The sequence below is a fragment of the Leptonychotes weddellii genome, chromosome 1 (genome assembly GCF_054177405.1).
Source record: "Leptonychotes weddellii isolate Sample4059 chromosome 1, ASM5417740v2, whole genome shotgun sequence".
Taxonomy (NCBI): domain Eukaryota; kingdom Metazoa; phylum Chordata; class Mammalia; order Carnivora; family Phocidae; genus Leptonychotes; species Leptonychotes weddellii.
This window is the reverse complement of record NC_138369.1, coordinates 131,266,295-131,292,968: the sequence shown is the minus strand read 5'-3', so window position 1 is coordinate 131,292,968 and position 26,674 is coordinate 131,266,295. Positions and strand designations below refer to the sequence as shown.

The window sequence follows — 26,674 nt, the reverse complement described above, 5'->3', positions numbered from 1 at the left end:
CTCCTTGAAAGCAGTAATAGATTCACCTAAATAAATGTACAATCCTAACTAGGCAATGGGATATATGGTCTATGTTATTTCCAGAAACTATCAAAGATGTCAAATAAGAATTTGTAAAAGAAATGAATTCCTTAATGGTATAACTGTCCCAGCATTAGCAACCTACCAAAAACAAAACAAAACAAAAAAAAGACTACTTTCTTCTCAAAATCCCAATTTCTTTTCTTGGCTTAAAACACCACTCCCCATCCTCCATCACCCAGGAATAAAGGCTTTCTTTCTTCCCCAGTGTACCTTAAAATCTCTCTCCAGTCCAACGCTCTTGTTTATGGCCTTGCCTACAAGTACAAACTCCTGAAATGTTCTTTTAAAAATCACTCTCTGACCATTTATGCAATAAAAAAACTTGTATCTGTATTATTTCTCCACTGGCCTGTGAATCAAGAGAAATAGGCTCTAGGCCCAGATCTATTACTAACAAGTTCAGTGATCTCAAGCTAGTCAAGAAAGTCACAACCTCTCTGAACCTAAGTTTCAACACCAGCCATTTCTAATGAAGCAATCAAGTCTACAATCCTCCCTATATATGTGTGTGAAGAATGCAAGGTGCTGAAATGCTAATGTGACATTAGCATTTGTGTTAAAAAGGGAGTGTGTGTACATATTTGCTTTCATCAGCATCTGAGGGAATCACAAAATTAGCACCTCCGGGGAGGGGTTCTGGATGGAAGGGAAGGGTGAGAGGGAAGAGTTTCACAGTATGCTCTTGGGTATATTTTGAATTATGCACCTGCCAATGTAGTACCTATTTTAAAAATAAATAAAACTAGAAGTTCACCCTACAGTTCTTTAAACTTTTCTGCATCTTTGAAAATTTTCATAATAGGGCGCCTGGGTGGCTCAGATGGTTAAGCGTCTGCCTTCGGCTCAAGTCATGATCCCAGGATCCTGGGATCGAGTCCCGCGTCGGGCTCTCTGCTCCTTGGGAGCCTGCTTCTCCCTCTGCCTCTCTCTCTGTCTCTCATGAATAAATAAATAAAATCTTTAAAAAAAAAAAAAAAGAAAATTTTCATAATAAAATGTTAGGGAAAATCTTTTACAGATGAATACAATTCAAAAATACACAACAGGGGCACCTGGCTGGCTCAGTCGTTAGAGCAAGCGACTACTGATCTCTGGGTTGTACGCTGGAGCCCCACACTGGGTGTAGAGATTACCTAAAAATAAAATCTTAAAAACAAAACAAAACGTAACAAATAGTCTGATCCTGTGATCCTCAGCACCAAAACTATGGGATCAAAGAACTGGAGGAACCCTGGAGATCACCTAATCCAAACTCTTTAGTTTTACAGATGAAAAACGGAGGACAAGAAAAGCAAAGTGATTTATCCAAGGTCACACAGATAGTGTCAGAACTAGAACTAAAAACCTGCTGTGACAAGGGATGGACTAAAATGAGGGAGAAACAAAAGGAGGTAAAACCTGTTTAGAGGGTATATTCCCCTCATCCCCAATAACTCTGCCTTCCACCTTCCCTACCCCAATCCATTCTAGAAAGTCTCAACTCATTTAAAGCACAGCTCTGCTTATGTTACTGGTCAAAAACTTTAAACGCTTTTCCATTACCTTTCAGATTAAAGCTCAGTCTGGATTTTGAAAACAGCCGCCTAAATATTTAATGGTCACTCTGCAGCCACAGCTCCCTCCACTCCCCTTGAGGGAAATGGCTCGCATTCGTGACTTGCCGCCGGGGCTCTCCTCGGCGCTGCAGGAGAGCAGGAGAGCCGGCACGCCGCACCCCCCGCGGACTGACCCCTGACCAGCCCACCCGTCTTCCCAAGGCCCTTGGGACCAGCGCCAGGGCGGCTTTCCCAGTGCCGCCCTGGAGCTCGAGAACTCCAGCTCGGGCACACCCAGCCTGAGAACTTGCTCGGCCCCTCGCCCAGGCGGGAGTCCCGGGCAGGCACCTGGGCCGACTAGGCTGCCCTCAGTGCCCCGGAGCCCGGACCCTGACACCCGCCGCCCGGGCTGCCCTGCGCGCGGGCCCGGCCGCAAAGCCCCCTTCCCGGCCCGGCTTGCTCCCCGCCTCCCCGAGTCCCGGCCTCACCCCGCCGTCATCACCACATTGTAGATGACCAGATACGCCGTGGCCAGAGGCCCTGGACCCTTCTTTTTCCGCGCGCCGCCAGCTTCCCCGGCCCCGGCCCGGACCCCCCCGCCCCCATTCCCTTTCGTCGCCGCAGTAGCCGCCGCGGCCGCCATGTCAAGTTCCCGGAGCACGCTCTCCTTGCGCGAACACCACCGCCCGGACAAGGCACTGCGAGGGGGCGGAGGGAGGGACGAGGGAGAGGCGGGGCCGAGGCCGCGGGGCGGAGCCAGAGACAGCGCCCACGGCGGCCGCCATCTTGAAAGAGGGCAAAGACACTCCTGGCGCTCCCCGCCTCTTGGCTTCCTTCAAATGCCAGCGCCATCTTGGATCACGGTAATCACCGCCTCTTTCCGCTCCGGGTTATACTCTCTGGCGCCATGTTGGATTAGGTCAGAGTCGCTTTTGGCCTACCTCGGTAGTCCCGCAGTTCCTAACGCTTGGGTGCTTCGTCGTCCTTGACTTTTTTTCTCCTTATAAACTCTGCCTTCATGATGGAGCAAGAAAATGCTGCTTTCGTTCTCCCTTCTCATCTTCTTCCAGTGGCTCTAGCTTTATCGCTACTCGCGTGATCGAATAACCTGCCATTTTGGGTCAGGGTACTAGACGCCGATATCGCTTCCCATCAACCCCAGAGTCCGGCGAGGATTATGCCTTCTAGCGGGTGCTCTCGGCTCCTGCACCAGCAGCCAGGTTGAAGGTTCAGTCTTAGAAGGTTTCTTCCCTGGCTTTTAAATTTGAAGTTACTAGTACAGTGGAGAAGGTAAATGAGACGTGTGCCCCTTTTTCTGTCTGATTAAAGTCGTACGTGTGGTCCAGGATCCAGTGTCGTTTGTGAGGGTCTGGAAGGTTCAAGCGCATCTTCCAGCCCGAAGCCACGTGGGCTCACCTGTTGCCAAGGCAGGACGAGGACTTGGTGATTAGGCGGTCAGCTAAGGATGAGGTGCGAGTGGAGCGAGAAACTTTCCACCCACAGTGGTCAAAAGAGTATTGGCTTAAACGGAAAACCTGTCAGCTGAGGTAAACAGGGAAGGCTTATGGAAACTGCCTCAGCCAGCTGACCCCTCTCCCTCATTAACTGCTTTGTTATGGTGTGTGTGTGTTTGTTTTTTTTTTTAATTTGTAAAACGCTCCTGCAGGTAATTTTCGCACAGACATCTTAAACGACTTGCTGTGTACGTAGTGGTATAAAATATTTATCCATTCTAGGAAGTGGACCATCTGTGAGGTTGCACTGGGGTTCCTGGCACTGAATGAGAGAGAAAGTGTTCTCCTAGAGACCATATAGAGGGAGCTGGTGGAAAATAAATCTATATTAGTTGGTGAAAGGTGTTATCAGTTAGGAAGTTATTGCAGTAATCCAGGCCATAGTGTTGGTTTAGGCCAGAGTGGTTGTGATTGAGATGATGGAAACCTCATTGAATTCTGGACATATTTTAAAAGAGCTGATAAGATTTGTGGAGTATGTGGTAAAGGAGACATTGTGAGCAACTTGGAAGAACTGAATTGTAGAAGAAAGTATTTTGAAAGCAGAAATCAGGAATTTTGTTTTTTACGTGTTGAATTTGAAATTTACATTAGACATCCAAGTGGAGAGGTTGAGTAATCAGTTAGATTTAGACCAGGTGCAGGCAAAACTGTTCCTTCTGGAGGCTCCAAGGGAGAATCCATTCCTTACTTCCTCCAGCTTCTAGAAGTTGCTGGCATTCCTTGGCTCACAAGTTGCATCACTTCAATTTGCCCTCTCTGCATTTCCACCTGCTTTCTTATAACAACCAACCTTTGTGATTACAGTGGGTTCAACCAGATATTCTGGGATAAATTTCCCCATAGCAAGAGCCTTAACTTCATCACACCTGCCCAGCCCCTTTTGCCATATAAGTAACATCCTGGGGATTAGAATAGGGACCTGTGTGGGGGGCCATTATACAGTCTACCACATTCCATTGCCAAAAAAAAAAAAAAGACAAGCAAGAAAACCCCCAAAGACTTGAGAAAAAATGATGTTATTTTTAAACCATTATTAAGTTTGCAGGAAAGTAAGGGATCTCCAAAGCGGGAACTGGAAGTGGGGAGAGGGCTTCTGTTGGTGATGGTTAAGAACAGTAAATTGAAATTAGAACAGTGATCAGTTAGCAAAAGCCAAAGCCAGGATTTCTCTGAGGGCAACCACTAGTACCAGGGCTAGGACTGAAAGACTAACCGAGGGAGATTTTTAGGGCCTCTTTTATAAGGGTCCTAATCCCATTTCTAATCACATCCCAAAGGCCCCATCTTGAAGTACCAGGATGTTAGGGATCAGGGTTTCAACATGTGAATTTTGGGGGGGACACAAACACTTAGATTAAGGTGTTATTTTCCTTGGCAAAAGGGATTCTGCAGGTGTGATTAAATCAAGGAGCTTGCGATATAGAGATTAGCTTGGATTATCTGAGTGGGCTCAATGTAATCACAAGAGGGAGGCAGAAAAAGAATCAGTCAAAAGGGGAAGTGACTGTAGAAGAAAGGCAAAGAGATGCAATGTTTCTGGCTTTGAAGAGGAGGCAAGGGGCTTCTAGAATCTGGAAAACATAAGGAAATGGATTTTCTCTCTAGCAAGGAATGCAGCCTTGCCAACATCTGATTTTAGCCCAGTGAGACCTGTATCAGACTTCTGACCTACAGAATTGTAAAATAATACATTTGTATTGTTTTAAGCCACTAAGCTTGTGGAAATTTGTAACAGCAGCAATTGGAAACTACAGCTAATACATCTCTATCAATATCAATCAAAAAGCATTACTAGAGATAATCATGATGAAAGATTCTGTTCATCAGGAAAACGTAAGAATTTTAAACATGTGTACATAATTACATGGCCTCTGTGCTAATATTCCAATTCTGTGTAGAGAATAAAACATTATTGAGTGACATTAAGGAAGACCTAAAATAAGTGGAGGGATCCTGAGTTTGTTACCGGACAGAGAACTGGTTCTGAACTCAGGTTCAGCTGCTTGGCACTTGAAAATCAATACTTGAGACAAGTGATGGTGGGAGAGGAAGATTTACTTTACTCAGGAATCCGGCAAACTGGGAAGATGGTGGCGTAACATCTCAAAGACCATTCATCACTGTCTAGGCGAAGCTGGAGGGATTTAAAGAGAAGGCATGAGAAAAGGGAGGGAGGCTATCTGCAGGAGAAGCAGGTGCCCAGGCAGTTAGTTCTATGTCAACATCACCCTGAACAGACTTGCTGGCATCAGCGGTAGCTGCTTTAGAACGTAATCAGGCCTTATCTTCTGGCAAAGTTTTGTCCTTCACTCCTCAAGGCCAGTGGTCTGCAAAACTCAAGGAAAGTAAGTTCTGCCAAGGGACTTAGGTCAGCAAGCAAGAAGTGCATAAGCTTGAAGTAAGTTAATCCTTAAAACTGGTTGGAGTGCTGTTACAAGATATTAATTGAAAGACTCCATATGGTAAAGGTGATAGTTCTCCCGAAATTAATTTATAAATTGCATGTGATCGCAAATCAGAATTTCATCAGGTGGTTGTTGTTTGTTCATTTTAGTTTTTGTGGAACTTGATAAAGAAATTAAAATTTTACATAGAAGTGTAAAGGTCCAAAATTTGTCAAGATATTGGGAGAATTTGATCTATAATAGATCAAGAATTATTGTATATTATAGTAAATAAGACAGTATAGTATTAGTATAGGAATGGCAAATAGGCTGATGGAGCAGAATAGAGAGCCTAAGAATAGACCCAAACATATATAGACACTTCGTGTATGATAGAGATGCTGTAGAGAAAAGATGGGCTTTTCAATAAATGCTGCCGGGACAGTTGGATATCCATATGGGAAAAAAAATTCCCTTCCTCACAGCACACACAAAAATCATTTCTAGGCTTAATGTGAAAGACAACATTTAAAGCTTTTAGAAAGTAATATAGGAGAATATCTTTATGACTTCAAAGGTAGAGAATTTTAAAACAAGATATAGAAAGTACCAACTATAGGGGCGCCTGGGTGGCTCAGTCGTTAAGCGTCTGCCTTCGGCTCAGGTCATGATCCCAAGGTCCTGGGATCGAGCCCCACATCGGGCTCCCTGCTCGGCGGGAAGCCTGCTTCTCCCTCTCCCACTCCCTCTGCTTGTGTTCCCTCTCTCACTGTGCCTCTCTCTGTCAAATAAATAAAAATAAAATCTTTAAAAAAAAAAGAAAATACCAACTATAAATGAAAAGACTGATACATTTGATAAGATTAAAATAAAGAACTTCTGTTCATCAAAAGATAGCATAAAATTAACAGAAAACCCCACAAAGTACAGAGTGGGAGACTATATTTACCACACACATAATTAATAAAGGACTAGCCTTCACAACATAGGAAAACTCCTTGAAAAAAATGGGCAAAAGACTTAAATAGGGACTTTACCAAAGAAAAAATATGACCAATAAACATATGCAAATATCCTCAACTTCACTGTTAATCAGGGAAATGAAAATTATAACTGCAGTGAGATACTATGAGCCATCCTCCAGGGTGGCTAAAATGAAACAGTTTGACACCACCAGTTGTTGGCGAGAACATCGTGCAGCAGAAACTCCTGAAGCCTGCTGGTGGTGTTGGTGTGTTCACTTCAGAAAATGGTTTGGCATTATCTAGGAAAGTCAAAGGTACACATAACCCATGATTGATATTCTACTGCCAAGTAGATGCCCTTGAATGCCCTTAGAATACATATACCAGAATATTCAAAGCAGTTTTGTTTATTATAGCCCCACACTGATACAACACAACATCTTACACACAGAGGAATAAATAAATAAGTCCTGAGATGTTCTTACAGTGGGTTACCTTACAGCCATGCAGATGAACAAATTGGAGCTCTACTTGACAACTTGGATGAATCCCATAAACATAATACTGAGTGAAAGAAATAAGCACAAAAGAATGTATACAGTATGATTCAACTAAAGTTCAAAATCAAGCTAAATGAAACTACATTTTGTGGGGGGATATATACATAGGTGGTAAAACTATAAAGAAAAGCAAAGAAATGATTACCACCAAAGTCACAATAATGGATTCTTCTGGATTAGAGTTGGCCACCTGACTTAGGGGCAATTGATTAGGAGGCAACCCTCTCCCTCATCTTTTTATCTTCATAGAAAAGGCGACTTCTACACAAAGGGGAATGTACTAATCATTTCCAGGTTCCTACACAATGGAGACCAACTTAGGTTAATTAGAGAGAAAGGAACGTATGGTAAGGTCAGTGGATAGCTCATAAAATTAATGGAAAAGCTGATGAATGAGGTTTGGAACATGGACAAGAAGTCATGGGAAATTAGGCAGCCAAAGAGATCAGATCAATACACAGGAAGAATTTGGTGGTTATCCAGCTGTCATTGGCCTGGCTACCCCTGGACATTGAATGCTGCCATTACTGTTTCCTTTACTACCCCTGAAAGATTCAAAACTGCCATTTGCTTCTCTGTGTTACTACGGGGTCAGGGTCTTAGAAGCATCTGATTGGAGGGTCACATGCCCAAATTCTAGAGACTTTATTCCTGGGTAAGGGGCTATTTGCCTACACTTGAGCTTCTTTCTTGAAATTCCCTCCAAATAGTGTGTTTAGAACTGGATGGCCAGAAATGGAAGACATCTATCACAGGGAATATGAGCAATAAACACATATGGCCCCCACAGGAAGGAGGAAAAAGAAATATGAGTAGTTAAGATCTGTGGAATTCACTGGGCCATGTTTTGACTGGGGACAAGACATTGTGCACAGTCATTGAATTGAAAGGCAGCCAGGCTTTTTCTTCCTTCTGCCTTGTAGTGTACCATTCTCTCTCTCTCTTTTTTAAAAAAAATTAATTCCAGTGTAGTTAACATACAGTGTTATATTAGTTTCAGGTGTACAAAATAGTAATTCAACAATTCTATGCATTACTCACTGCTCATCATGGTAAGTGTAGTCTTAATCCCCATCACCTACTTCACCCACTTCCCCCACCTCCCCTCTGGTAACCATGAGTTTGTTCTCTATAGAAGAGTCTATTTTTTGGTTTGCCTCTTTTTTTCCCCCTTAGTTCCTATATTTTGTTTCTTAAATTCCTCATATGAGTGAAATCATATGATATTTTTCTCTGACTTATTTTAGTTAGCTCCATCCATGTTCTTGCAAGTGGCAACATTTAGTTCTTTTTTATGGTTGAGTAATATTCCGTTACACACGCACACCCCACATCTTCTTTATCCATAGTAATGCTGCAATACACATAGGGCTGCATATATCTTTTTGAATTAGTGTTTTCATATTCTTGGGTAAATACCCAGCAGCAGAATTACTGGATCAAATGGTATTTCTATTTTTAATTTTTTTGAGGAAACTCCATAAGGTTTTCCACAGTGGTGGCTTTCGCACCAACTTGCATTCACACCAACAGTGCACAAGGGTTCCTTTTTCTCCACATCCTTGCCAACACTTGTTTCTTGTGTTACTGATTTTAGCCATTCTGACAGATGTGAGGTGATACCTCATTGTGGTTTTGATTTGCATTTCCCTGATGATTAGTGATGTTGAGAATCTTTTCTTGTGTCTGTTGGCCAGCTGTATGTCTTCTTTGGAGAAATGTCTGTGCATGTCTTCTGCCCATTTTTTAATTGGATTTTTTTGTGTGTTGAATTGTATAAGTTCTTTACATATTTTAGGTACTAACCTTTTATCAGATATGTCATTTGCAAATATCGTCTCCCATTCAATAAGTTGTCTTTTAGTTGATTGTTTCTTTTGCTATGCAGAAGCTTTTTATTTTGATGTAGTCCCAATAGTTTATTATTGCTTTTGTTTCCCTTGCCTTAGGAGACATATCTAGAAAAACGTTGCTAGGGCTGATAGAGAAATTACTGCCTGTGCTCTCTTCTTGGGTTTTTATGGTTTCAGGTACTTAATTCATTTTGAATTTATTTTCATGTGTGGTGTAAGAAAGTGGTCCAGTTTCATTTTGCTGGAAGCCGTCCAGTTTACCCACCACCATTTTGAAGAGACTGTCTTTTTCCCATTGCATATTCTTGCCCCCTTTGTCAAAGATCAATTGACCATAACATTGTGGGTTTATTTCTGGGCTTTCTATTCTATTCTATTCATTGATCTATGTGTCTATTTTTGTGCCAGTATCCTACTGTTTTGATTATGGCACATTTGTAATATAACTTGAAATCTGGAATTGTGATACCTCTAGCTTTGTTTTTTTTTCTTTTTTGAGATTGCTTTGGCTCTTCACAGTATTTTGTGGTTTTTTACAAGTTTTAGGATATTTTTTCCAGTTCTATGAAAAATGCTGTTGGTACTTTGATAGGGATTGCATTAAATCTGTAGATTGTTTTGGGAAGTATAGCCATTTTAACAATATTTGTTCTTCTAATCTATGAGCACGGAATGTCTTTCCATTTCTTTGTGTCATCTTAAATTTCTTTCATCAGTATTTTATAGTTTTCAGAGTACAGGACTTTTACCTCCTTGGTTATATTTATTTCTAGGTATTTTCTTATTTTTGGTGCAATTGTAAATGGGATTGTTTTCTTAATTTTGCTTTTTGCTGCTTCCTTATTAGTGTATAGAAATGCAACAGCTTCTGTACTTTGATTTTGTATCCTGCAACTTTACTGAATTCATTTATCAGTTCTAGCAGTTTTTTGGTGGAATCTTTAAGGTTTTCTATATATAGTATCATGTCATCTGCAAAGAGTGGATGTTTTACTTCTTCCTTACCAATTTGGAGGCCTTTAATTTCTTTTTGTTGTCTGATTGCTGTAGCTAAGACTTTTGGTAATATGTTGAATAAAAGTGTTGAGCATTTTTGCATCTATGTTTATCAGAGATATTGGCCTGTAGTTCTCTCTTTTGGTAGCATCTTTATCTGCTTTTCATATCAGGGCAATGCTGGCCTCATAGAATGAATTTGGCTGCTTTCCTTCTTCCATTTTTTGGAATAGTTTGAGAAGAATGGGGATTAACTCTTTTTAAAATATTTTGTGCAATTCACCTGTCAAGCCATCGGGTCCTGGACTTTTATTTGTTGGGTGTTTTTTGATTATTGATTCAATTTCATTGCTGGTAATTCAGTTTTTGGAGGCTTATATGTTTCTAGGAATTTATGCATTTTTTTTGGATGAGTTTGGTTAAAGGTTTATCAATTTTGTTGATCTTTTCGAAGAACCAGTTCCTGGTTTCATTGATCTGTTCTGTAGTTTTTTTAGTTTCTATTTTGTTTATTTCTGCTCTAATCTTTATTATTTCCTTCCTTCTGCTAGTTTGGGGTTTTGTTTGTTCTTTTTCTAGTTCCTTTAGGTGTAAGGTTAGGTTTTTATTTGGGATTTTTCTTGCTTCTTGAGGTAGGCCTGTATTGCTATAAACTTTCCTCTTAGAACCACTTTTGCTGCATCCCAAAGATTTTAGACGATTGTGTTTTCATTTTAATTTGTCTCCATGTATTTTTTTATTTCCTCTTTTATTTCTTGGTTGACTCATTCATTGTTTAGTAGCATGATATTTAATCTCCATGTATTTGTGATCTTTCCAGATTTTTTTTCTTGAAGTTAATTTCTAGTTTCATAGCGTTGTGATCAGAAAAGATGCATGATATGACTGCAGTCTTTTTGATTTTGTTGAGACTTGTTTTGTGGCCTAATATGTGATCTATTCTGGAAAATGTTCCATGTGTACTTGCAAAGAATGTATTCTGCTCTTTTAGGATGGAATGTTCTGAATATATCTGTTAAGAGCATCTGGTCCAGTGTGTCATTCAAAGACAGTTTTCTTGCTGATTTTCTGTTTGGGTGATCTATCCATTGTGTGTAAGTGGGGGTGTTAAACTCCCCTCCTAATATTGTATTACTATTGATTACTTCCTTTTTGTTATTAGCTGCTTTATGTATTTGGGTGCTCTTATGTTGGGTGCCTAAATACTATCGTTATATCTTCTTGTTGGATTGTTTTCTTTGTGATTATATAATGTCCTTTTTTGTCTCTTGTTACAGTCTTTGTATTAAAGTGTATTTTGCCTGATATAAGTATTGCTACTCCAGCTTTCTTTTCATTCCCTTTGCATAATAATGCTTTTCCATCCCTTCACTTTCAGTTCTCATGTGTCTTTAGGTCTCAAATGAGACTCTCGTAAGCAGCATATGAATGGGTCTTGCTTTTTTTAATCCATTCCATCACCCTATGTCTTTTGATTGGAGCTTTTAATCCATTTACATTCAAAGTAATTATTGATAGGTGTGTACTTAATTGTCATTTGTTATTTGGTTTTTGGTTGTTTTTATAGTTCTTCTCTGTTTTGTTCTTCTCGCTCTCTTCTCTCATGGCTTGCTGGCTTTCTTTAGTGATATACTTGGATTCCTTTCTCTTTATTTTGTTGTTTTGTTTGTTTGTTTATATATTGTTAGTTTTCGTTTAGTCGTTACCGTTAGGTTGATGTATAACTTCTTATGTATATAGCAGTCTATATTAATTTGATGGTCACTTAAGTTTGAACCCATGCTAAAAGCACTAAATTTTTACTCCTCTCCCCTCCATGTTTTAGGTATATTGTGTCATACTGTACCTCCTTTTATTTTGTGAATCCCTTGACTGATTTTATAGATATACTTAATTTTACTTCTTTTATGCTTTCTACTTTTTTTTACTCCTTCTTATGGTCTTTCCTTTCTATTCAGAAAGTCCCATTTAACATTGCTTATAGGGCTGGTTTAGTGGTCATGAATTTAACTTTTGTTTGTCTGGGAAACTCTTTATCTCTCCTTCTGTTCTGAATGATAGCTTTGCTGGGTAGAGCATCCTTGGATGCAGGGTGTTTTTTTCTTTCAGCTCTTTGAATATATCATGTGACTCCCTTTTGTCCTGTGAAGTTTCTGCTGAAAAATCAGCTGATAATCTTGTGGGGTTTCCCTTGTATGTAACTGTCTTCTTTTGCTTTTAAAATTCTCTCTTTATCACTACTTTTTTGCTACTTTAATCACTGTCTGTCTTGGTGTGGACCTCCTTGGGTTGATTTTGTTGGGGGCTCTCTGTACCTCCTCGATCTGGATTTCTGTTTCCTTCCCCCAGATTCCAGTTTCAGGAAGTTTTCAGCTATTATTTCTTCAAATAAACTTTCTTCCCCCTTGTCTCTCTCTCTTCTCCTTCTGGGATCCCTATAATGTGAATGTTATTATACCTGGGGGTATCACTTAGTTCCCTAAGTCTATTTCATTTTTTATTATTATTTTTTCTCTCTCCTGTTCAACTTGACTGCTTTGCATTACTCTGTCCTCCAGATTGCTGATCTGTTCTTCTGCTTCCTCTAGTCTACTATCTATCCCGTCTAGTGTATTTTTAATATCAATTATTGAGTTCTTCATCTCTGATTTGTTCTTTATGTTTTCTCTTTGTTGAGGGTCTCACTGAGGTCCTCCACTCTTTTCTTAAGTCCAGTGAATATCTTGATGACCATTATTTTAAAATCTCTATCACACGTATTATTTATCTCCATTTTGTTTAGCTCTCTTGCCGTGATTTTTTTCTGTTCTTTCATTTGGGACATATTCCTCTGTATCCTCTTTTTTTTTCTAACTCTGTTTCTCTGTGTTAGGAAAGTCAGCTATGTTTCCTGCACTTGAAAGTAGTGGCCTTGTGAAGAAGAGGTCCTGTAGTACCCTGCAGTGCAATGTCCCATGTTCACCAGAACCTGGAGCTTCAGGGGTGTCTCCTATGTGTGTTGTGTGCACCCTACTGTTGTGGCTGAGCTTTTGCCTTCAGTTCCGTCCTCAGTGATGGCTCTCTTTGCCTGTTTTAGGCAGGATTTGGTCCCTGTGTTGTTAGTGGGTCAATATAGGGCTGCCTTGGGCTTGAATTGAATCACAGCATGTAAAAAAAAAGAAAAAGAAGAATCAGATCATGTGTTTGCCAGAGATGTGGTAGCCAGGAACTGCAGGGTGCCTTCTCTTTGTTGTCCCTTGAGAAACTTTCTTTGGTGGGCTGGGCCTGTAATCAGACCAGATGTCTTCTTTCAGCTCACTGCTGGGGCTGCAGTCAAACTTGTCTGTGTGGTTATCTGCCCCTGTCCCTGGGGCAGGAGTCACTTTGGAGTGGTGCTGGCCCTTATCAGGGCTGCTTGCACAATGCTGGGCTTGTGGCACTGTTTTGGATGGGTTCCTGCCAAGGGCATATTGGAGGGGGCAGGTCTGCAAGAGAATGCCAGGGCTGGGTGTCTGTGCAGTGTTAGCAAGATTTGTTGGGAGAGGGGTCCTGAAGCTGAGGCCTGGTGAGAGGGGGTCTGTCCACAGAGAATATGGGGGCAGGGGCACTGTTAGCCAGTTAGGTGGAGAGTGTTGGAACTGTGTTGGTTCCTGCAGGTGTCCATGTGTCTAGGCTGGGGGTTGGTGGGGGGAAATGGTACCCAACAGCTCTTTTGTTCCTGGAGAAGTCTCCTAAGGATCCCTGCCCCTCCAGCACATGCTCTGAGATTAATAAATAAGTCTCCTCCCGGAATACCCCAGGCATTTTTCAAACTGCTCTTTCTCTGCTCTATCTCCTTGGGACTGTTGTTATGCTGTCTCTTTAAGGATGGGGACTCAGTTTCCTATAGCTCTCCAGGGTCTCCCAGAGACCAGCCTGTTGATTTTTATAGTTCTAAGCGTTAAGCTGATTGTAAGAACTTGCGAAATTAGGCCCCTCTGATTTTCAAAGCCAAATGTTATGGGAAGTTGTCTTCCCCATGCAGTTTCTCCATGCCTGGGGTGCTTGGTATGAGGGTCTGTTTCTTTTCCCTCTGCAGTTGGCTGCATCCCTCCCTTCCATGGATACTCCCAAGGGTTTTTTTTAGCTCCTGACCATGTCTCCATCCTTCCTACCCTCTTCAGTGTGACCTCTTCTCTACATTTAGCTGTGGGGAGTATGTTCTGTCAGCCTTTGGGTCATTTTCTGGGTTACTTACCCTGATGTTGGTGTTACCTCATTGTATCCATGGGTCAAGGTGAGCTAGGATTTTCCTACTCCATCATCTTACCTAGTGTCTTAATTTTAAAAAAATATTAATAGCATCCTGTCTTTGTGCCTTGGATATAATATTTTCTCGTATTTTTTGAAGATATTAATTACTGTTTTTTTCTCTTCCTGTATAGTCTTTATTTTTTTTAAAGTCCTTTTTAAGGTTTGTTGTCCTGTCTTTTGTGTTAGAGACTTACCTCAAATGGTTGATGGTATTTGGTTGTTTGTCTGTATTTAAGAGTAAGGTACTAAAAACAAGTTTGTGTCTAGGTGGGGCCTGTTTAATGTGGGCCTTCCTGTAAAGTGCTTCATCACTAGAATGACCTTAGAATGATCAGACAAGTCCATGATATGCAGAATTCAGTAGGATATAATTTTAATGTCTATAGCAGTGTGGCCCTACCAGAAAGAAAACATTTTGGGATTCTGCCAAATCGAGAAAGGTTTCAATACCCTGAAGACTCCTCAGGATTCAAAATACTGGCTATGAGTATCCATATAGGTAGATGGGAAAGATTTAGATACCTAAGGAGAAGTAAAGAATGTAAAACCATTGAAGTCATGAAAGAAGTAAGCTATCATCTTTTAGGTTGTGCGGACTTTCAGAAATAAAGGAACATTTAGGACTTAAGCCCCAAAACTGGATTTTAGAGTTGGAAACATAGTGACTACAGAAAGGGACTTAACTTGATCATCAGTCACAAGAAATATCACCAGGGTATCTTATAGTTCCAGGCTTATGCCCCAGTGAAGTCTGGTTAAAAAGCATACTCAGTCAGCTGAGAAGATAGTATTCCCCTCAACTGGGCTTTGTTCAGGGCTGTAAGCCTGGTTCATATCCACAAATCAGTCAATGTGATACACCATATTAATAAAATGCAGGGTAAAAATCATAATCATTTCAATGGATGTAGAAAAACCATGTAATGAAATTCAACTTCCATTTATGATAACTCAGTGAAGTGGGTATAGGAGAAGTTACTGCAATATAATAAAGGCCAAATATGACAAGCCCACAGCTAAAATCATTCTCAACAGTGAAAAGCTGAAAGCTTTTTCTGTAAGATTGAGAACAAGACAAGGATGCCCACTCTTTCCACTTGTATTCAACATAGTATTGGAAGTTCTTGTCAGAGCAATTAGGCAAGAAAAAGAAATAAAATTCAATAAATGGTGTTGGGAAAACTGGACTGCCACAGACAAAGAATGAAATTAGACCACTGTCTTACACAACACACAAAAATTAACTCAAAATGGATTAAGGACTATTAAACATAAGACCTGAAACCATAAAACTAGAAAAAAAACATAGGCTGTAAGCTCCTTGACATAGGTATTACCAAAACAATAATTTTTTTGAATCTGACACCAAAACAAAAGCAAAAAATAAATAAATGGGTTTACATTAAACTAAAGAGCTTCTGCTCAGCCAAGGAAAACATCAACTAAATAAAAGGACAATCTACCGAATGAGAGAAAATATTTGCAAATCATATATCTGGTAAGGGGTTAATATCCAAAAAATATAAAGAACTCATATAACTCAATAGCAAAAACCCAAATAATCTGATTAGAAAATGGGCAGAAAATCTGAATAGACATTTTTCCAAAAAAGACATACGGATAGCCAATACGTACATGAAAAGAAGCTCAACATTATTAATCATCAGGTAAATGCAAAGCAAAACCATAGTGAGATTTCACCTCATACCTGTTAGAATGGCTGCTATCAAAAAGACAAGAAATAAGTGTTGGGAAGGATATGAAGAAAAGGGAACCCTTGTGTACTATTGGCGGAATGGAAACTGGTGCAGCCACTATGGAAAAATTTTTTGAGGTTCCTCAAAAAATTTAAACTATATGATTCAGCAATTCCAATTCTGGGTATTTATCTGAAGAAAATAAAAACACTAACTTGAAAAGATCTATGCACACTATGTTCATTGCAGCACTATTTATGATAGCCAAGCTGTGAAAACAACCTAAGTGTCCACTGATGACTGAATAGATGAAGAAATTATTTTGTAGATAAATAACAGAATATTATTCCATCATAAAAATGAATGAATTCTTGCTATTTGCAACAAGTGGATAGACCTTAAGGGCATTATGCTAAGTGAAATAAGTCAGATGGAGAAAGACAAATACTGTATGATTTCTCTTATATGTGGAATCTTGAAGGAAAAAAAAAAGACAACATCATAGAAACAGAGAACAGAGTGGTGGTTGCCAGAGTTGAAGGTGGGGAATGGGGAAAATGGGTAAAGGAGGTCAAACGTTTAAAAAAAAGTGAGTATTACATCTTGGTAAATTTATAAATCTACCAAATCAGATCTGGAAACTGAATTTAATAGTTTAAGGAAGAACTAGGTTTTAAAATTTGCCACATTAATAGGTCAAATATTAATTAAAGAACAAACAGAATGGGGTGTCTGGTTGATTCAGTTGGTAGAGCATGCAACTCTTGATCTTGGGTCCGAGAGTTCAGGCCCCATACTGGGCATAGAGCTTACTTAAAAAACAAAACCAAAAAACCCAGAATGGTTTCCAAGTAATCTTTCTTTGGGCACAAAAATCACCCTCAGTCATAATATACCAACACTGATAATTTGATGAAAATTGGGATGTTTTATTGAGAAATTCCTGCATGACAGCAGGTGTGGGTTATTTCTCTGTGCTGTCCAATTTTTCAGGAAAAATGCTCCAAGCTCTTGCCTGTGCAGGAGTACCCTGCAGCAGGGCTGGCTTCAAAGGTGCACATTTGTGCAGTCACGCAGGGCCCCGCACTCACAGGACCTCATACTTGTTTTACTGCCCTGCTGTCACTGTCTTGAAATTCTTAATCCTTTTTTTTAGACAGAGGCCCCACATTTTCATTTTGCACTGGGCCCTGCAAATTACGTAGCTGCTCCTGCTTGGCAGTCAGAGTTCTGGCAGCCACACAGGGAAGAGGGCTGGAGTCCTGAGGTTTAGTGTGTAGCTTTTCCCTGAGCCCTGTGTTTTCCGAGTTGCTTCACTTCCATCTCAGTTGGGCCTGTTGTCCACCAGTCCATGGCCTCTCTAGTCTAACTTCAGAAGATCCCCTTTCCTGCCAGGGTTGGGAAAGGGACTGTCAGAGGGCCATATGGGTTAGAGGAGGATATGGGAGACAGTTGGTCTAATCCCTCTACTTTTGCCTAGTTCTGTGGTAGGACTCAGCTTGCTCTTTGAGGCTTTCTCTCCTGCACCCACTTGCAGAGTGGAAAAAGAACAAAATTAGTTACCAGTTAGTCTATCCCCCAATTTTGTCAACACTCAAGTCTGCCATATCACCTCTCTCTTTTTTTGCCCATGTGGGTTCATGCCTTTGTCCTTTTACTTTCATATTAGTGAGGTTTTGGAAGACAGGAAACAAATGCCAAGTGTTCAATCTGCCATGTACGGCCACTAGTCTGAATTCAGTTTCCATAGAAACAACTATTTTTCCCTTTATCACTCAATTTTTGTTGGCTTATATAATAATTAAGTTATGTAATTACAGTTACAACTGGAATAAATAAGTTTAAGAACAAACCCAGTTGACTACACTTAGAATTATGTGGGCATCAGTTAATTTATTTTACAGAGGAATGAAAATTGTGGTTAAGTTGGGCAAGTTGGATTAAATGGAAATTAGTTAACTGAGCTTTTATTTTAAATAAATGAATGTAAGACATCCATTTAAGAAGGCTCATTATTGAAAGTCTAAACAATTTGGCTTCTTGGACAACCAGTGTGAAAAAGCTTATGTCTTTAAAACTGCTGGAGCGAGCAAATGCCTCTCTAAGACCAGGCTCTTTTCTGCACTTTATGAGTATTATGAATGTGTTCAGACCGACTTCCTGGACTCTGGACCTTGGTCTGTCCTAATTCCTACCTATTCCATCCCACCTCTGTCTTGATCTCCTAGTTGGATTTTTGACCTGCTTTGACCTAAATGACCTTGGTTGGCATCTGTGAGTTGATACCTTACATTCCCTTTAAGGATCCCCTTCATAAGTACCTGGTTCCTCCAGTGTCTAACCTTTTAGGGATTCTTCAGGGCAAAGCTGACCTGCCTCCTATTGCTTCCCTTCTCTACAGAAAGTCAGGTTTCAGCTTCTGTGCTGTAAGTCAGTTATCCATTCATTTCTTTACTTTCTGTCTTCCAAAAGTCTGGTATTTTTCATCTGTCTTCTCCCATATTTGTCTTTGAAGGGCTTACGGCTTTAAAAAAATTATTCCTTTACTCTCAGTTTAGCATGGGTTCCAAAGAGAGGACAGTGACTGCTTATTTTCAGTAGGTCCTGTTTAGCCTCCACTCCTGCCATGGTGGCTTCCCATTTTCTAAGCCCTTGGTATTCTGCTTCTCCAGAAAATAGGACCCTTCCTTTTGAACTTTCCAGACAATTTTAAAAAAAGATACCTACCCAGCTACTTCCTGGGACGGCCTAGCAGAGCACTCTTTGTTCTGTGGTTAATATGTAGTCAGGAACAAGTCAATGTGAATTAGCTTTTGTAAATATTAGTTAAAAATTAGGAATTTATCCATCTCTTCTGAGTTGTCCAATTTGTTGGCATATAGACTTTCATAATATTCTGTTATAATTGTTTGTGTTTCTGGTGTTGGTTGTTATTTCTCCTCTTTCATTAGTAATTTGTTTATTTGGGTTCTATTTTATTATTATTATTTTTTAAATCCACTTTTTTTTTTTTTTTTTAAGATTTTTATTTATTTGACAGAGAGAGACACAGTGAGAGACAGAACACCAGCAGGGGGAGTGGGAGAGGGAGAAGCAGGCTTCCCACCAAGCAGGGAGCCCAATGCGGGGCTTGATCCCAGGACCCCAGGATCATGACCTGAGCGGAAGGCAGACGCTTAACGACTGAGCCACCCAGGCGCCCCCTCTCTTTTTTTAAATGAATCTTGCTAGATGTTTATCAATTTCATTGATCTTTTCAAAGAACCAGCTCCTGGTTTCATTGATCTGCTCTATTGTTTTTGTTTTTTTTTTAGTTTTTATGTCATTTTTTTCCTATGTTATTTATTTCTGCTCTAAGCTTTATTATTTCCTTTCTTCTGCTGGTTTTGGGTTTTGTTTGCTTCTTCTTTTTCTAGCTCCTTTAGGTGTAAAGTTAGGTTGTTTATTTGATATTTTTCTTCTTGAGGTAGGCCTGCGTTGCTACAAACTTTCCTCTTAGAACCACTTTTGCTGCATCCCAAAGATTTTGGACCCTTGTGTTTTCATTTCCATTGTTTTCATGTAATTTTTTATTTCTTTTTTGATTTTTTGGTTGATCCATTCATTGTTTAATACCATGTTATTTAACCTCCATGTATTTGTGATCTTTATGGATTTTTTCTTGTGGTTGATTTCTAGTTTCATAGTGTTGTGGTCCGAAAAGATGCATGGAATGACTTCAACTTTTTTGATTTTGTTGAGACTTGTTTTGTGGCCTAATATGTGATCTATTCTGGAGAATGTTCTGTGTGCACTTGAAAAGAACGTGTATTCTGCTGTTTTAGGATGGAATGTTCTGAAGATGTCTGTTAAATCCATCTGGTCCAGTGTGTCATTCAAAGCCACTATTTTCTTGTTGATTTTCTGTTTGGATGATCTGTCCATCGATTTAAGTGGGGTGTTAAAGTCCCCCATTATTATATTAGTAATGACTATTTCTCTTATGTTTGTTATTAACTGTTTTGTGTATTTGGGTGCCCCTATCTTGGGTGCTTACATATTTACAAATATTATATTCTCTCATTGGATTGTCCCCTTTATTATTATGTAGTATCCGTCCTAGAAGGAAGCATTGGCGAGGATGTGGAGAGAAAGGAACCCTCCTGAACTGTTGGTGGGAATGCAAACTGGTGCAGCCACTGTGGAAAATAGTATGGAGGTTCCTCAAGGAATTAAAAATAGAACTACCCTGTAGTCCAGGAATTGCAGTACTGGGTATTTACCCCCAAAATACAAAAACACTAATTCAAAAGGATACATGCACCTCTGTGTATTGTAGCATTATTTACAATGGCCAAACTATGGAAGCAGCCCAAGTGTCCATCAACAGATGAATGGATAAAGAAGATATTTTATACAAACACACACACACACACAATGGAATATTATTCAGCCATAAAAAGAATGAAATCTTGCCATTTGCAACAACATGGAGAGAGCTAGAGAGTATAATACTAAGTGAAATAAGTCAGAGAAAGACAAATACCATATGATGTCACTCATATGTAGAATTTAAGAAAAAAAAAATGAGCAAAGGAAAAAAAAAAGAAACAAGACTCTTAACCATAGAGAACAAACTGAGGGGAAGTGGATGGGGGAATAAAGAACACAGGGGATAGAGATTAAAGAGTATACTTATCATGACAAAAAAAATCAAATGATAAAAAACATCAAATGAGCTATTGTAGAAGTGCTCTATAAACTGGAAGGTACCACCAAAAATAAAAATTATTATTACATCAAAAAAAAAAGAAAGTGAAGATTTTTTTGGTAATTATGAGTCTGTGTGTATATCCATAACATACTCCTCAATTAGTAAATCAGATTGTAGTTATTTTGCCACATGCTCCCCCCCGCAACTGTACGTGTGTATAGAGCTGTTGGTCTTCACAATGTTTTTTTCATAGGAGTTAATGTTAATTAAATGGCAAATAGATCAAAGATAAAAAACATTAGGGAACTCTTTGGGATAAAGGTATAGTGCAATTAAAGCCAAGCTAAGTCTGAGAAATTGCAAAATAGACTCATAAGGTCAGATGAGCTTTTCTCTTGTGACTATAACGAGGAGAATAGCAGTTGGGAGTTAAAACTTTCCCTTAGAACAAGTGGGCAGTTGTAGCATTTCCTAAACTCACAGCAATTATTTTTTGTACAATTGCATGGGCACTTTCAGATTCAAAGATCCTTTTCTGGGAGGTGGGTGAACTTAAATAGTTCTTTTCATCTTTTGTTAGTATATAACTTTTTTACATATGTATTTTGTTTCTGCAGGAGTATAATCACTTCCTTGAGTAGAGGATGTTTCCGACACATCTTAGCATCTTGTGCCAGAAGAATAGGGGCTTACCGTCAGGATCAGGTAATGTGCATGAGCTCATTTAATTAATTTATTTTTTTATTTTTTTCAGGGTGTCTGGGTGGCTCAGTCAGTTAAGCATCTGACTCTTGATTTCAGTTCAGGTCTTGACTCTTGAATTCAGCTCAGGTCTTGATCTCAGGGTCGGAGTTCAAGCCCTGCATTGGGCTCCACACCGGTCATGTAGCCTACTTAAAAAAAAAATCATCTATTTTTAGTTTTGAGAGGGCGTGAGCACGTGTGCGCATGCGTGGGGTGGGGCAAGGCAGAGAGAATCCTAAGCAGGCTCCATGCCCAGCACCCAGCCGGCAGGGGGTTTGATCTCATGACCCTGAGATCATGACCTGAGCTGAAATAAAGAATCAGATGCTTAGGAGCGCCTGGGTGGCTCAGTTGGTTAAGCGTCTGCCTTCGGCTCAGGTCATGATCCCAGGGTCCTGGGATCGAGCCCGGCATGGAGCCCTGCAGCGGGCTCCGCATCGGGCTCCCTGCTCAGTGGGGAGTCTGTTTCTGCCTCTCTCTCCAGCTTGTACTCTCTCAAATAAATAAATAAAATCTTTTAAAAAAATCACACAGGCCTGTACCCCTGAAACAAATAATACATTGTATTTTTAATAAAAAAAAAATCAGATGCTTAATTGGGCCACCCAGACATCCTGAGCTCATTTAATTTTTATAACAACTATGAGGGTGGGGGCTATGGCTCTAATTTTACAGATGAGGAAACTGAAGCACAAGGGACACAGCTCCAGTAAGAGGTACAGCTGAAACTGATTCGCCTTGACTGATGAAGCAGGTTCGCTAAATCCTACCCTCGGATCCGGCAGCATTTGTCTTCAATGAACAGGTTGGGTGCTTCCTGGACAGAGATCTGGGATTCATGGACCTTACAGAGTAGGTTGCATGACTACTTGCTAATGAATGTTTGACGAATTTGGCCTGAGGCTTTCACTTTAACATAGCATCTGGAATAATTGTGGAGGAGTCCTATAGCTCCACCTATCTCTTAACTATTGGAGGCTACTTATGTCTGCCCAAAAGAAGCTAGTAAGTGGGAATGACCAAATTGACAGGTTAATTTATAATTTTCTTCTTCCTAAGTTATCTCCAACTAGAAGGACTGTAGTCCCAGAATCTAATAATGTGAGGATTTATGGTACACTTCCATGTGGTCACCACTGGAGTGACTGTCTCTGACATGAAGCCCTCCCTGAAGAATGTCAGCATTTGGAACATGGCAAGGCCTGTGGGCTAAGATTTCAAACAAGCAGCAGTTAGAAATTTAAAGTTGTCTCCAAACATTGTAGGTCTCCTGGGCATTTCCAGTTCCAGTGATCAAAGCCACTGAAGATAAATGATTGTAGCTGTCACAGTGGCTCCTCCCACCACCCTTTTGTGTCACTGTCAAGGAAATCCTGCCCTAGTGACTCTCTCCTCTGCATTTATCTCGGATGGCCCCATTGGATGCTCCCCTAACTCAGGTAGCTCCAGGTTCCAAAAACACTTGAGATTGTTGTCCTGGCTGGTTGTTTCTTTCCTTTTTTTTTTTTTTTTAAAGATTTTATTTATTTATTTGACAGAGAGAGACACAGTGAGAGAGGGAACACAAGCAGGGGGAGTGGGAGAGGGAGAAGCAGGCTTCCCACCAAGCAGGGAGCCCAATGTGGGGCTTGATCCCAGGACCCTGGGATCATGACCGAAGGCAGACGCTCAATGACTGAGCCACCCAGGCTCCCCATGGCTGGTTTCACATCACATAGCTAGTTGTGGCTAGTGCAATTGAGGAATTGAATTTTAAAGTTTATTTATTTTAATTAATTTAAGCTTAAATAGTCACTTGTAACTCGTGGCTACCATATTAGTCAGAACGGACCTAGAATTTGATGATGACCTTATAACAGAATAGTCTGTTATGCTGCAGCCACAAAGAACCCTAAAGTCTTGGTGATTTATAAGAACCAAGGTTTATTTCTTGTGTTATGTACCCATTGGGGGTTGGCTGGGGTCCCAGGCAAATAAAGCAGTTACCATCTTACATGTTGCCAATCAGAGTGGAGAGTCTTGCATTAGTACTTAAGCGCTCTGGCCCAGAGGGGACACCCATCACTTCTACTCACAGCTCACTGACCAGGACTAGTCACAGCCCCATCGAGCCAAGGGCCCACAATGCTCTGCCAGGGGGCGAAGAGCCTCAGTAAGGACTGGCACAGACGTTAGCCTCCCTTTCAAAATACAGAGAAGGAGTTCCTAAAGGGTAAAGAAAGTAGTATTACTTGTATTTTCTGGAAAATTAAAGAAACTCAATTCTCCTTCATCTCCTTGATACTTATTAGCATCAATTTATTAAAAGCCAGTAAGATGTGAAAAGTAAAACTCAAACACTTTGATTAAAAGAAAAAGAGACTATATAAAGTTAGAGCTGACAATAGCCATTATGTCTTTAATTATACATAGAAATATCATTTAATATGAAGTTCTGCAATGTAAACGACAACCAATGAATTTTTATGTGTTTGGGATGAAAATAGAATGGGAGAAAAATGTATTTTTTTTTCCTGGTGCAGAATATATTTAGTCAATTTTTCCCTAGCAAGGAATAAAAAGTCCTTTTCTTTAAAAATAGTAATTTCCTCACTAGGAACATTTGTGGATTGTGGTTGCCTTGAAAAAATGAAAAAAATTAAATATTTATTAACTGGACAATGGATTATTTCCCTCTAGACTACATTGTGGAATCATAGAATCATCTAATCCAACATTTATTAGCATGCCTTGATTCCTTCTAGAATATCTATAATATTGTTTGAACACTCAAGACATAAGGGGCTCATCATCTGATAACAGATTTCAATAGAGCAGGAGTGTTATCAGGAATTTCCTCCTAACAAATGTTTAAATATCAAGACATGGAAAGAAAGCACTTGGTTGCCAATAACAAACTGCACCAAAATTACAAATGCAAACCAAGCCCTAGTTAATAATACTGATGATGACGATGATTTTGTCACATGCCAAAATGTCGTATAGATCTTAGCATTATGAGGATTCGATAGATATCAAATGTCCATGGAATTTATCTGTAGAATATAACTGAACCAAACTGATGCTCAAGAGAGATTTTGCACAAAATGTGCAAATTAGGCTACCTCATGTGAACAAGATCTACGTAAGTCGGTCTGTTCCTTAGTGAAACACAACCATCTAAGCCATTCATGCAGCACAGCATTTGTTTGTCATTTCCAGGATCGCTTTGGGTAGTCTCCAGCTGGTGGCATGGCAAGAAAGAGAAGGCTGCAGAGATTGAACAAACAGCATGCACTGTGGTATCCTTTATTTAAAAACTGTGAGCTAACTACAGTCGTAGTGTTCTCATTTACCATTCTGATGGCATAATAAACTGGGAGAACATTAACACAATTCCAAGACATTAAAAACCTGTAGCAAACACACACACCACACACGGGCACACACACAACAACACACATATACACACAGATTATAGTCTAAACACAACTAAGTGAAGAAAAGCTTCAAATGCTCTAAATCAAATTTTAAAAACCTTTATTATAAACTGTGGCAATACTGTGGCTATTATGAAAAAAATTGTTTAACTGCTTAAAAAGCAAAAAGAAAAATACTGGCAAATTTGAAACTAGCAGCAAAAAGCAGATAAAAATAGAATGAAAGGTAACATAAGACTAATATCAAAGTTCTAAAGTTGATACTGTGTAGGGTTGCACTGAAGTCATTTCAAATTGGTTCTTGAGGAACTATCAAAAAGTCCCTTGAAATATGAAATTGCTGCACTTTACAAACAGTGGAAAAGAAAAAGTATTTGGAATGTTACACACACGCAGAGAAATGTACTAGGTATATCGGTTTATAGTCTTTATGACCTTCAAAAAGTTTATAAAGAAAAATTTAAGTGCCAATATAGTGAAAGAAAAAGTCCTAAAGATGCAAGTCTGAGTGCATTTATCAGGTCTACTGATATATTTGAAGGCTGGGGGCAAGGCCTGACGCACATTCAAGAAGAAAACATGTGGAACCCATAAGGTAGGTAGAGTTCTTTGGCGAGTGTCTAGAATGGCAGGTGTGTTAAAGTCAGACTGCCCCGAAGGAGATTCCAAAGTACGTGCAGTTCTACAGCCCTTCATCAGTTGAAATCTGTTTCATAGTGGCCGATAAATAATTAAGACTAACTTTTCAGCAAACTGGTTTTTCATACATTCAAACACAAAAATCTTTACCACACATGCAGAGCTGATATTCTGTAACAGCACAAATACGAATCCTGGTTTCAGAAGAAAAGCACATTAGCAAGGATTTTTTTTTTCATGGGTTCTTAAAAATGTCTGAAGCTGCTAGACATCTGCAAAGAGGGGATAAGTTTAGATTTCCTACTGATTTTGGAAGAAAAGAGATTCTATTTTCCTAAGGAAGCCAGCCATCCACGAGCAGGGAACCGGTCTTCAGAATCTAAGAAGCATCATGTCCTTAGTGCTTAAACTCATGGCAAGTTCAGAGCCAGCCAAACTGGCAGGTGGAACAGGGGGGAGAAATGAAAAGTTTGCATGTCTATAGTATACTTTGGAATCAAATGGGCCTCGTAAGTTAAAATGGCTCAACTGCTTTCAGAATGAAGTGCTGCAGGACTAGAGGAGACGGCATTCTCTGGAGTTAGGAGCTGGGAGAGACACATCTCCATCTCCAGGGACCTTCTGGGCTGAGCTGTGAGCACAGGGCCTTATTTTTCATGAGTGCTTTCAGTTAGGGAATTTATGACTTTGCCCAGATAAAGATTTCTTTTGGTTACTTTCTAACATCAACAGATCAGGCAAGTTACTGGTAATTTCCCAAAATGAAATCTGGCCGTGTTAGTATCTTAAGGTGCCAGCTAGTTCACATTAATGCCCATCAGTAGCTGCTGGGTACCAACTGCTGTTGCTGAACAATCAACCCTCAAATGACCTAACTAGATAATCTATCACACTAGGTGCTTTTACTATCTTGGATTTTTTTGAGCTTTAGAGAAATAGTCTTTGTAATATGCCGTAGAAGCTTCTTCTCTCTGGCTTTGTTTCACTCTTCCTCTTCTTCTTCCCCTTCCCCTTCCCCTTCCTCCATGGTCTCCACAATGAGCTCCGCTGTGCAGGTGGCTTCCCCGAGACTGTTGACAGCCTTGCAGGTGTACTTGGCATCGTCATCCCCGCAAACATCGCTAATGATTAAAGAGCAGTTCCCGTCCTCGTCGTAGTCTATCTGGAAGTGGCGGGACTCCCGGATTGACTGGTCATCTTTGAACCAGACAACTTCAGGGTCTGGGTATCCTGCAGCACAGGGAGAGGACACAAGTTGCAGAAACCGTTATTCAAAGTTTCTTATCAATTCATGCAAGCAGCTCCTAAGCAACCTC

The 26,674-nt window shown here is 40.0% G+C and overlaps 2 protein-coding genes and 1 long non-coding RNA gene across 14 annotated transcripts in view; 1 reads left to right on the top strand and 2 right to left on the bottom strand.

Annotated features, from left to right (window-relative positions):
- HACD2 (3-hydroxyacyl-CoA dehydratase 2) overlaps nt 1–2,277 on the bottom strand; it is a 114,553-nt gene extending 112,276 nt beyond the window's left edge. For both annotated transcript variants that reach the window (XR_014149059.1, XM_081832691.1), the window contains exon 1: nt 2,108–2,277. Coding sequence is in view for 1 of the 2 variants with exons in the window: in XM_081832691.1 (XP_081688817.1) it covers nt 2,108–2,262 (155 nt within the window). In the remaining variant the exon portion in view is untranslated. The remainder of the gene's footprint in view (nt 1–2,107) is intronic.
- Nucleotides 2,278–2,319: 42 nt separating this feature from the next.
- On the top strand, nt 2,320–24,785 carry LOC115942353 (uncharacterized). Of its 4 annotated transcripts, none has more exons than XR_014149071.1 (4): nt 2,320–2,482; nt 21,174–21,261; nt 21,976–22,054; nt 24,502–24,785. It is a non-coding gene; the product is annotated as an uncharacterized LOC115942353 (long non-coding RNA). The 4 variants fall into 4 exon arrangements; XR_014149061.1 differs by having other exon boundaries at nt 21,976–22,105; XR_014149072.1 differs by lacking the exon at nt 2,320–2,482 and adding an exon at nt 20,130–21,098 and having other exon boundaries at nt 21,976–22,105.
- Nucleotides 24,575–26,674, bottom strand: part of MYLK (myosin light chain kinase) — a 199,012-nt gene continuing 196,912 nt past the window's right edge. For all 8 annotated transcript variants that reach the window (XM_081832657.1, XM_081832667.1, XM_081832645.1 and 5 more), the window contains one exon: nt 24,575–26,588. In XM_081832657.1, the coding sequence (XP_081688783.1) occupies nt 26,341–26,588 (248 nt within the window). In that variant the 3' untranslated portion in view covers nt 24,575–26,340. The remainder of the gene's footprint in view (nt 26,589–26,674) is intronic.